The sequence below is a fragment of the Bufo gargarizans genome, chromosome 3 (genome assembly GCF_014858855.1).
Source record: "Bufo gargarizans isolate SCDJY-AF-19 chromosome 3, ASM1485885v1, whole genome shotgun sequence".
NCBI classification, from domain to species: Eukaryota; Metazoa; Chordata; class Amphibia; order Anura; family Bufonidae; genus Bufo; species Bufo gargarizans.
The window spans coordinates 62,763,185-62,775,548 of NC_058082.1; the positions used below are offsets into that span (position 1 = coordinate 62,763,185).

The window sequence follows — 12,364 nt, forward strand, 5'->3', positions numbered from 1 at the left end:
TTTCCTCCACTGTATGTTGTAGAGACATCAACTAAACCATGGGTCACCACCGAAATAACAATGAAGTCCTGTCTTTATTTTTCCCTCAAGCATACCTGCTTTGGATGAAGGTAACATAAAACCTTAAAAAATCTTCCAGATTGTTGGTGACCTGGGGGCTGGTAGACGCCTTTGATGTGACGGAAATAGTCTTGCCGTTGCATAGAAGAAATGGCTTAAGATGAATGGCAGGAGAATGTATGAAGACAGCAAGGTGCCTCTGTAAATGACATTTCCTATTGGCATCCATGTTTGACTAGCACATCTTATTTCAGTCAGTGGATACACCAGTCGAATACAGATAAAGGAATATTTTACTTGGCATAGAATCTACCTACAAATGACCCTCAAATAGACATGATCTCATTCTTGGATCCCCTCCCGTGGTTTGTCCATTTTGTCTGAGAAGAACGCCGATGAATAATAATCAGAGATATCATTTCATCCATACTATGATCCAAAGGCAGCAAAACCTCTCTGTTTGAGAAGACCACTCCCTTACCCAGACCAGATTTCCTGTGACAGATTTTCAGTTCGACCATATAGTAAGCATACGGGCCATCTTCTTTGAGAAGGTCCCCGACCCAGATGATTATTTTCCAGTGCAATATTGGGTGGTCATCTCAAACAGGATGCCCTCTACTTTGGATTGCTTGGACATGATTATTAGAAACAATCCAATTGACCAAATATTCTGGTTGAAGATGACTTTCTTACGTTTTGTGTAGGACATTGCATCTTGCCTCTTTCACTTTATTGTTGCTGAGGAACAATTAAGACAACCCTTGGTCAAGCGTAGTTCTGTTTCTGGAAGAAAGCAGCCATGTTTTTCTACTCTACTCTTTAATTGAGTAGAGGTAATGTATTAAGAAAGTCATACAATGTACAAGAATTATTAAAGGGGTTTTCCAAGATTTTTTAATGGATGACCTATTCTCTGGATTGGTCATCAGTATCTGATCGGTGGGATTCCGACACTCGGGACCCTGTCGGTTTAGGCTCCTTTCACACCTGCGTTCAGGTGTCCGCTCGTGAGCTCCGTTTGAAGGGGCTCACAAGCGGCCCTGAACGCAGCCGTCTGGCCCTAATGCATTCTCAGTGGAGGCGGATCCACTGAGAATGCATCCGTCTGCCAGCGCTCAGCCTCCGCTCCGCTCAGTGAGCGGACACCTGAACGCTGCAAGCAGCGTTCGGGTGTCCGCCTGGCCGTGCGGAGGCGAGCGGATCCGTTCCGACTTATAATGGAAGTCATGGGGACGGATCCGCTTGAAGATGACACCATATGGCTCAATCTTCAAGCGGATCCGTCCCCCATTGACTTTCAATGTAAAGTCTGAACGGATCCGCTCAGGCTACTTTCACACTTTCACAAAAATTTTCTAAGTTATAATGCAGACGGATCCGTTCTGAACGGAGCCACCGTCTGCATTAATATGAGCGGATCCGTTCAGAACGGATCCGCTCGAACGCTAGTGTGAAAGTAGCCTTAGCTGTTTGAGAAGGCAGTGACACTTGCAGTAGTGTTCTCACCTTCTCCAGCTTTTCCTACTCCGGTGACATCACATTTATAGGTCACATGGCCTAGGCACAGCTCAGCCCCATTGAAGTAAATGAGACTGAGATGCAAAACCAAGCACAGCCACTATACAGTGTACGGCGCTGTGCTTTGTGAGCTAAGATAAGGCTGTTGTCTCAAACAGCTGATTGGAGGGTCCCGGGTGTCGGACCCCCACGATGAGATACTAATGACCTATCCAGAAGATAGGTCATCAGTAAAGAATCTTAGGAAACTCTTTTAAGAGTTATAATCCTGGCATATCGTTGGGAGGTCCATGCCCCCAAAAAAGAAATGTGTGCCAGCTAGGGAGTTTTGGGCGCACATGATGTTAAATGACTGCGGAGATCCTGTCGATGGTCTACATTATCCCCCCCATTATTTTTTTTAAAAAAGTGGAAAAACTCAAAAAACAAAATTTTGGGTATGCCAGAAAACTGTGTGTTGAAATTGCTAAATGTAATTACAACCACTATGTTCTAATCAAGTTTTCCATGGAGTCTTTTTCTAGGGTGGGCAACCTAATATTAAACTGTTAATGTATTCATCTGAGGGGACTCATTGTTCACCATAACTACACTTTGGTTCGTCTACCCCATTATCATTCACAAAGGTTGTTTGAAATTCCAAGACATGTCTACTTTTGTGTCCACAGTCTGATTTCTGGTATAGCAGTTCAGCCCCACTCACTTAAAGGGGTATTCTGGTTTTGTGATATTGATGACGTCTCCTCAGCATAGGTCATTGATGTCAGATTGTTGGAGTCTACTTGTAGCTGTTTAATGGGTCTGCACTGCTTACCATTCACTTGAATAGGACAAACAGTTTTAATTACACTGGTCTGCCGCAGCGGTTTAACATGGTCACTTTTCAGATATCAGGAGGAGTTTAAAGCGGTTGTCCGAAGTGTCTAAATATAATGACCTATTGTCATGGATGGTGTTGCAGAAAGCTGGAACTTACAAATAAGCATCCAACTGGCTTGATCCCAAACTAAGGAGCATATGGGTGAGCCATATAAAACCCCTAGAGCTCTCCCTGACTGCTATGCCCATGCAAAGGTCTTTATGGTAGACGATTGCATGCCCACGTACCTAATACTATGTGACACCTGAAAACCCTATAATAGTGAGGGGACCCGACCACCGCTTCCTGAACTTAATACGGACGAAGTCAGGGTCACCTAGAATCAAGCCAGCAAGGAAACACAAATAAAGGAAACAGACTTATCTGAGGAATCAGCAGAAGCAGCCTCCAGCAGTGAACACAATCCAGGAAGAAGTATAAACCGCAAAGTGAGGCAGTATGGGAGGGAATATAAAGGGAGACAATTAGTGTAAATAGGTTACAGCTGGGAGAAGGAAAGGAGATGACAAAGTGAAACCAAAACAAAGAACGTCATACAGGTAGAGAAGAACATCTAACAGACCTTCTCACAGAACTAGCGGTGACACCTATCCTTAGGATAGGTCATGAGTATTTGTTCGGTGGGTGTCCAACTCACAGCTCTCCTGTCAATCAACTGTTTGAAGAGGTTTTGGCGCCTCTTAGGTCAGTAATGCCACATTCATCGTTCATGTGGCCAAGGTGCAGTTTAGTCCCATTTAAGTGAATGAGTCTGAGCTGCAATACCAAGCACAGCTACTATTCAATGGACGGTGCTGTGCTTGGTAAGCTGCAAGAAGACTGCAGCGCTCACTGGAGTACCGCAGCCTCTTTAAAGAGCTGATTAGCAGGAGTGTCAGGAGTTGAACCTGCACCAATCTGAAACTTATAACTAGAGATGAGCGAATCGAAGCTGACGAAGTGGAATTCGATCCGAATTTCAGGAAAAATTCAATTTTCACCGAAGCCGAATTTCCTGACGCTTCATGGTAACGAATCGCATTTTTTCCTAAAATGGCTGCCACATGTGTGATGAAATTGAGCAAGGAACTCTGAGAAGGCGGGATCACCCATAAAGCCATGCATGCAGCCAATCAGCAGCCAGCCAGCCCTGTGATGTCACAGCCCTTTAAAGAGCCTCATCCATCTTGGATTCTGCGATTTACCAGCGTACTTAGTGCAGGGAAAGACATCAGCAGGTGCTAGGGACAGTTATAAAAAAGACTTGATTGTGGTGAAAAAACGATTTATAAGTGCAGGGAAAGGATAGGGAGGAATTATTCCACATCAGTTATGTAGAACAGGGTTCAGTAGGGGAGGTTACAGCCTGGGTAATAGGAACAATCCTATTACACCTTGCTGCACTGACTGCAGACCCAAATTGCCAATATACATCTCTGTCATTCCAGCAAACCGTTCTTGTTATTGGGGTGCAAGTGCTGTTTGATACAGCCATTAACAGGGTTTATTACAAGGAAATATTTCTACAGTACGTCTTATTTGCCCTTGTGCGGTGCAGTTATATGTTGTAAAGCCCTTTTTGCCATGTATTAGTGGCAAAAGAAAAATATATTTGCCCTTGTGCGGTGCAGTTATATATTCTAAAGCCCTGTTTGCCGTGTATTAGTGGCAAAATAAAAATATATTCGCCGTTCAGCATTGCACTGATATGTTGAAAACCATTTTGTGTAGTTTAAAAGTGGAAAAAATTAAGGCCTAATTGCCGTTCAGCAGTGCAGTTATATATTCTAAAGCCCTTTTTGCCCTGTATTAGTGGCAAAATAAAAATATATTTGCCATTCAGCGTTGCCTTTATACAGACGTGGACAAAATTGTTGGTACCCTTTGGTCAATGAAAGAAAAAGTCACAATGGTCACAGAAATAACTTTAATCTGACAAAAGTAATAATAAATTAAAATTCTATAAATGTTAACCAATGAAAGTCAGACATTGTTTTTCAACCATGCTTCAACAGAATTATGTAAAAAAATAAACTCATGAAACAGGCATGGACAAAAATGATGGTACCCCTAGAAAACACAGAACATAATGTGACCAAAGGGACATGTTAATTCAAGGTGTGTCCACTAATTAGCATCACAGGTGTCTACAACCTTGTAATCAGCCATTGGGCCTATATATATGGCTCCAGGTAATCACTGTGTTGTTTGGTGATATGGTGTGTACCACACTCGACATGGACCAGAGGAAGCAAAGGAAAGAGCTGTCTCAAGAGATCAGAAAGAAAATTATAGACAAGCATGTTAAAGGTAAAGGCTATAAGACCATCTCCAAGCAACTAGATGTTCCTGTGAGTACAGTTGCACATATTATTCATAAGTTTAAGATCCATGGGACTGTAGCCAACCTCCCTGGACGTGGCCGCAGGAGGAAAATTGATGACAAATCTAAGAGACGGATAATCCGAATGGTAACAAAAGAGCCTAGAAAGACTTCTAAAGAGATTCAAGGTGAACTTCATGCTCAAGGAACATCAGTGTCAGATCGCACCATCCGTCGTTGTTTGAGCCAAAGTGGACTACATGGGAGACGACCAAGGAGGACACCATTGTTGAAAACGAATCATAAAAAAGCAAGACTGGAATATGCCAAACTACATGTTGACAAGCCACAAAGCTTCTGGGAGAATGTCCTGTGGACAGATGAGACAAAAATCGAAGTTTTTGCCAAGGCACATCAGCTGTATGTTCACAGACGAAAAAATGAAGCATATCAAGAAAAGAACACTGTCCCTACTGTGAAACATGGAGGAGGCTCTGTTATGTTCTGGGGCTGCTTTGCTGCGTCTGGCACAGGGTGTCTTGAATCTGTGCAGGGTACAATGAAATCTCAAGACTATCAAGGAATTCTAGAGAGAAATGTACTAGCCAGTGTCAGAAAGCTTGGTCTCAGTCGCAGGTCATGGGTCTTGCAACAGGACAATGACCCAAAACACACCGCTAAAAACACCCAAGAATGGCTAAGAGGAAAAAATTGGACTATTCTAAAGTGGCCTTCTATGAGCCCTGACCTCAATCCTATTGAGCATCTTTGGAAGGAGCTGAAACATGCAGTCTGGAAAAGGCACCCTTCAAACCGGACACAACTGGAGCAGTTTGCTCATGAGGAGTGGGCCAAAATACCTGCTGAGAGGTGCAGATGTCTCATTGACAGTTACAGGAAGCGTTTGATTGCAGTGATTGCCTCAAAAGGTTGCGCAACAAAATATTAAGTTAGGGGTACCATCATTTTTGTCCATGCCTGTTTCATGAGTTTATTTTTTTACATAATTCTGTTGAAGCATGGTTGAAAAACAATGTCTGACTTTCATTGGTTAACATTTATAGAATTTTAATTTATTATTACTTTTGTCAGATTAAAGTTATTTCTGTGACCATTGTGACTTTTTCTTTCATTGACCAAAGGGTACCAACAATTTTGTCCACGTCTGTATGTTGAAAAGCCTTTTGTGTAGTGTAAAAGTGGAAAACAAATTAGGGCCTAATTGCCGTTCAGCGGTGCAGTTATATGTGGTAAAGCCCTTTTTGTGGTATTGACCAAATTACGTATTTTTTTACGTGAAACAGGATTTTTTGGGGAAAATTGATGGGTGATTGAAGACTTTGTTCTGTATGAACTGAATTCCATTATCCTTTCATTGGTGAAATTTTTTAATTTCAAACAAGTTTTTTTTGGGAAAATTTATGGGTGATTGTAGACCTCCTTTTGCTGTATGGACCGAAATACGTAGTGGTGAAATTTTTTATGTGAAACAGGCTTTTTTGGAAAAAAATGGATGGGTGATTGTAGACTTTGTTCTGTATAAACCGAATTCCATTATCCTTTCATTGGTGACATTTTTTATTTCAAGCATGTTTTGTTTTTTTTAGGGAAAATTGATAGGTGATTGTATTCCTCTTTTTGCTATATGGACCAAAATTCGTCGTTGTGGGTTCTGCAATAAACATAATGAAGACGCTGATGACAACACACGAGCAGACTTTGCATTTACCATCTATTCACAATTAATTAAGCTGCTTCAGTAAGTTGAAAATATTCATGTGTTTTATCTGCTCCATCTGCATTCGATCTCCACAGCACACAAGACAATACAGGGGAGCCTCTGCTTTGGAGTCCAAGTCCAGTTTCTTAAGATCAGGAATTCTATCAAAATTATGTGTAACATTCTTGCTCCCTGTGCACAACCATAACAAAAGGACTCCGTAGGCATATACACCAGAGGAAGCTGGAGCTGGTTGCCCCAATTTTAATTCAGGAGCAGTAAACAGCAGGAAGAAAATAGAGATGGCTGAACTCTGCTGCTCTGTATCTCTTGTGAAGTCAATGTTTCCAACTATGCGCCTCTCGCAATTTACAGCAAATACATTATTTTCATGTAGAGGTCCAAGAATTATGTTAGAGGCATGTAGTGTATGCAAGCCATGTGTGACCCCTCTCATCACTCTCACGCTGTTCTGCACCTGGTTTGCCTGGGCGAACGGATTCACACAGGGGAGGAACTGTTCTGTGCCCTTCAGCAAGAAATCGAATCCTACCTTTCTCCGCGACAACTCAAAATCAGAACCATGGTGACCGACAACAGGAAGAACATGGTGTCGGCGCTGCATCAAGGAGGGCAGAGCCATGCGCCCTGCATGGCACACGTGTTCAGGAACCGCTTGAAAACCAGATTGAAGTCTTCCACCCATCTGCAAGACATCCTAAAAATGGCCAGGAAACTTTGCATGCACTTCAGCCACTCGTACACCGCAAAGCACACCCTCCTTGAGCTGCAGCGGCAGAACGGCATCCCCCAACATAGGCTGATATGCGACGTTTCCACCTGTTGGAATTCCACCCTCCATATGTTGAACCGACTATACGAACATAGAAAGGCCATCAACAATTTCTTGATGATCCAAGCAGACAGGAGTACTCCTCTGTGTAACTTTGATGTCAGCCAGTGGCAGCTCATGCATGACACCAGCCGTTTGCTCAGGCCCTTTGAGGAGGCCACGTTATTTGTCAATTGCCAGGACTACGGGATGAACAACTTCATTCCACTGCTTCATGTCCTGGAACAGATGATGGTAAATCTGGCTGGTCAGGGGACTGGAGACATGGTGCCTACATCTCACGGCCACATGAGCCCCATGGGGGCTGAACTGGAGGAGGAGGAGGACATTGGAGCACAAGCAATATGTAGCGAAATGGGTGGTTTTTCTACACAGGTGACAGGAGAGAAGGAGCAGGAGCAGCCGGAGGAGCTACAGGGCGATGAGCAAGACGAGGCAGAGGACCCAGACACACCGTGGCAGTATGCAGTGGAGATGGAGGCAGGGAGTCCCTCCGAGTCACTTGCACAAATGGCCCCTGCATGCTCACTTGCTTGCCTAGTGACAGCTGAATTGTCACCATTCAGCAGAGGGATGACTTTTGGCTCTCCACCTTGTTGTACCCTCGCTAACGGTCCACAATGAGGGCCTTTTTTACATCCGCTGAGAGAAAGGATAAACTGAACTACTATAGAGACATCCTATGTAGTCACTTGGCTGCTGCCTATCTGCGCCATTGTCCATCCTCTCGCAGGTCTGACCGGGGGGGGGCCCCTCTGCGCTCGCGTTCCACTGCCATGGCTGCTGGGGAGGGGTGGGGTGGCAGGAGCAATGATGCTGGCGCCACCTCCATACTATGTCACCTTCCCTCTCTGTGGTCTCCTGATGCTGCCGCCACCTCCACACTATGTCATCTTGCCACTCTGTTGCCTCCTGATGCTGCTTCCACCTCACCACAATGTCATAGAGCCACTCTGGAGACTTATCATGCTGTTCCTACCCTCCCCACTTCATGACTGGGCCACTAGTTAGCTTGGCTGACATCATCATTTATTTGACCCTTCTTCTGATCTGTCAGAAGTAAGGAAAAATGAGACGCACAACGGATCCTGTCTGTGTAGCAGCTGTAAGGCCTGTATGGTCCAATCAAAATCAGCTTATAATTTGGTAGCTAAAAGCAGGAGTTGGTACAAAACACAGAAGACATGCAAATATTCCATTCACATGTCATCTCTGTTTTTAGATCCACTCCTATTTTTTTTTCCATTAGCAATACTGATGGATTACTGACCAAATGCTGACCGAGTAAAAGCGGATGTGCAACAGACAGGATCAGTTTTTTGTGGGTTATTGTTCTAACGGAACAGAGGAAGGGCAAAATAATCAGTGACGTCAACACAGACTTACTGCTGACACCCTCTCCACTCTGTTGGGGGGCTCTACTTGTTTAAGCGTTTATTAGAACAGGTTCTGAAGACATCAATGTGGAATCAGCTGACGACGTTGTAAAAGGAGTGCGCTTCTTCTTGGCGCTAACATTGTCCTGTAAGGTTGAGTTCATACGGTACTTGAGTTATTTGGTCAGTTTTGGCCCCGTGACTGCCCCAATAAGTGAAGTGTTCAGTCATTCTAAGAGCGACGCCTGTCATGTGCGTGTCATACTGACTCACAGTATTATTTCACTATCAAAGCAGACTCCCTATGCGTCTTAGGGTACACAAATAATGGAACCGTGTGTCCGCATTTTGCAATAATTATTAAGGCCTTCAAAAATACGGAAACGGATCCGCAAAAAACGGATGACATACGGAAACCAGTACATTGACTTGAATGGTGCTGCGGACCGTAGTAGGACATGCTTCATATTTTTGCGGAATAGAAATGCAGACAACATACTGAATGTTGCCCGCACATTTTATTCACCCATAGGAATGAATGGGTCCGCTTCTGTGCCGCAAAATGCGGATCGGACGCTGAAAAAATAATTGTGTGAATGTACCCTTACTGCAAGGCACAGTGCTCTACACCACTATAAAGGCTTTCTGCAGCCAGAAAATAGCAATTTTTTAACGAAATTCGCTGCTAATATATTCTGATCGAACCTAACTTTTTCAAAACAATACGGCAAACCGGCGAATCTAATTTTGGAAAAATTCGCTCATCTCTACTTATGACCTATCCTGATGATAGGTCATAGATTTCATGAAACTGAAATGCCTCTTTAAATTCAGCTGAGCTGCAGTACCAGACACCAACCCATTGACACATGGAAAACCCCTGCCACATGGAGAGGCTGCCATGTGAACAGGAACCATTTGTATACTGGAGTATGGATACTTCCGTTATTAAATGTTACATTGTGTGCTATGAACTTACCAGTATGCACGATAGATACGATAGACAGATAGATATTAGATAGATACTATAGACAGATAGATATTAGGCTACTTTCACACTAGCGTTCTGCTGTCCGCTCGTGAGCTCTGTTTGAAGGGGCTCACGAGCGGAGCAGAACGCCTCCGTCCAGCCCTGATGCAGTCTGAATGGAGCGGATCCGCTCAGACTGCATCAGTCTGGCGGCGTTCAGCCTCCGCTCCGCTCGCCTCCGCACGGCCAGGCGGACAGCTGAACGCTGCTTGCAGCGTTCAGCTGTCCGCCTGGCCGTGCGGAGGCGTGTGGATCCGTCCAGACTTACAATGTAAGTCAATGGGAACGGATCCGCTTGAAGATGACACCATATGGCTCAATCTTCAAGCGGATCCGTCCCCCATTGACTTTACATTGAAAGTCTGAACGGATCCGCGCAGGCTACTTTCGCACTTAGAAATTTTTCAAAGTTATTAATGCAGACGGATCCGTACTGAACGGAGCCTCCGTCTGCATTAATATGATCGGATCCGTTCAGAACGGATCCGATCAAGCGCAAGTGTGAAAGTAGCCTTAGATAGATACTATAGACAGATAGATATTATATAGTCACAATAGACAGACAGATATTAGATAGATACAATAGATAGATAGACAGACAGATATTAGATAGATACAATAGATAGATAGATACGATAGACAGATAGATATTAGATAGTGTGGGAGTTAGCTTTGCAAATGGTAGGCAGTCGGCAGGATTGGATGCAACATAAGGGTTTTATTGGAAAAAACAGCAACAAAAACTATTCCAACAGGATGGCTTGGCTTCAGCCCATCACAGTTCAGTCACATAAAGCACTTATCTTCAGCCCTCGTGTGTCATATAAAAGTTCCATTATAAACAGGCAGAAATACAGGAGTCACCTTTGTGCAGAGTCTTGTCTCTTTCCTTCTCTGGAACACTGTGGAGATGAATGCTCTCCAGCCACCACGAACTCAGCGATCTAACATTTACCTCCGGGATTTACATCACTGAGAGCAGCAACATCAGTGACACATACTTACCATCAATAACCTCACCCCTTGGCTGCTTACAATAGATAGATAGATAGATATGAGATATTGATAGATAGATAGATAGATAGAGACATGAGATAAAGATAGATATTAGATAGATAGATATTAGATAGAGATAGATAGATATGAGATATTGATTGATAGATAGATAGATAGAGACATGAGATAAAGATAGATATTAGATAGATAGATATTAGATAGAGATAGATAGATATGAGATATTGATAGATATTAGATAGATTAGAGATAGATAGATAGATAGATAGATAGATAGATAGATATGAGATAAAGATAGATAGATAGATAGATAGATATGGGATATTGATAGATATTAGATAGATAGATAGATAGATAGATAGATAGATATGGGATATTGATAGATATTAGATAGATTAGAGATAGATAGATAGATAGATAGATGGATACGGTAGATCATTTTAAGAGTTTTCCACAATGCAAACCAAAAATATGGCACATATTGATACTGACTGAGTCATAGGGATAAAAGGAAGAAAAATAACAAATAAAATGGTCGACAAGAGTAGGCATTTTTTCATAATGTTTTCTTATTCTGTTTTTCAGGGAGAACTGCTGAGCCCATGCCGCTGTGACGGGTCTGTGCGCTGCACACATCAGCCTTGCCTAATACGATGGATTAGTGAGCGGGGATCCTGGAGCTGCGAGCTGTGCTATTTCAAATATCATGTCCTAGCTATCAGTACTAAGAACCCCCTCCAGGTAAGATGGCCTCTTTCATGCGAAATAAAACACTATTTATGATGGCGTAATAATAACATTCATAATGCTCCCTAAACACCATTCAGTAGACTGCTGAGAACAGTGAGTGGCTGCAGCGGTCATGTGCTGTATCCACTTTGGAAACAAACCGGCAGGAGACCCAGACCAGCGCCACATACAATGGCGTTGGAGAAAGGGATAAGCATAACATGTTTTTTTATTTTTAAGCTATTGTCGGGCTTCTCCGGGATTTTGAATTATCTCGGGCAATCCCTTTATTCTGCTATGGGTTGCTCCTTCTACTGTTCCTGTGAAAAAAATCCTGAATCCTCCATGCTCTTCCTCCTGTTTGTCTTTGTTGTATGTTTTATTTCCTCTGAGGTATGGATGGCCACATGATGGCCTGCTTGTATGCCATACTTGTTAGTCTACATGGCCACCCTCCGTTCACTGCTCTGTCCACACTAAAGATAGCTGGGCTCTGGCTTGGTTATTTCTAGCAGTCCCGTAACGGTGACACCAGCGGTGGGATCTCCATTCATTTCTATGGGATTTCTGAAAATAGCGCTCGCTTGTCTATTTTTGAAACTTCTATAGCGATGAATGAAGAGCACATGCACAGCCTGCTCTCCTTCACTTTGGGGCCCCCATCTTCTAGATAGGAGTGGGTCCCAGAGGTTGGACCCACACTTATCTAACATTGATGACGTATCCTTACAATATGCCATCAATTTACCAGATGGGAAAACCTTTTTTTAATATAGTGTACTCTAAGGAACATCTTTAAAAAAATCTATTTGCGTTATTTGTGATTTGCAGAGCCATCAGTGTATACAGTACATCTTAAAGGGCATCTGTCAGCAGATT

At 43.2% G+C, this 12,364-nt stretch overlaps 1 protein-coding gene across 1 annotated transcript in view; it reads left to right on the forward strand.

Moving 5' to 3' along the window:
• The window catches only part of MARCHF9 (membrane associated ring-CH-type finger 9), a 214,945-nt gene that overhangs the window by 150,098 nt on the left and 52,483 nt on the right, over positions 1–12,364 (forward strand). Inside the window, exon 3 of the mRNA XM_044286912.1 lies at positions 11,342–11,497. Within this exon, the coding sequence (XP_044142847.1) occupies positions 11,342–11,497 (156 nt within the window). The remainder of the gene's footprint in view (positions 1–11,341; positions 11,498–12,364) is intronic.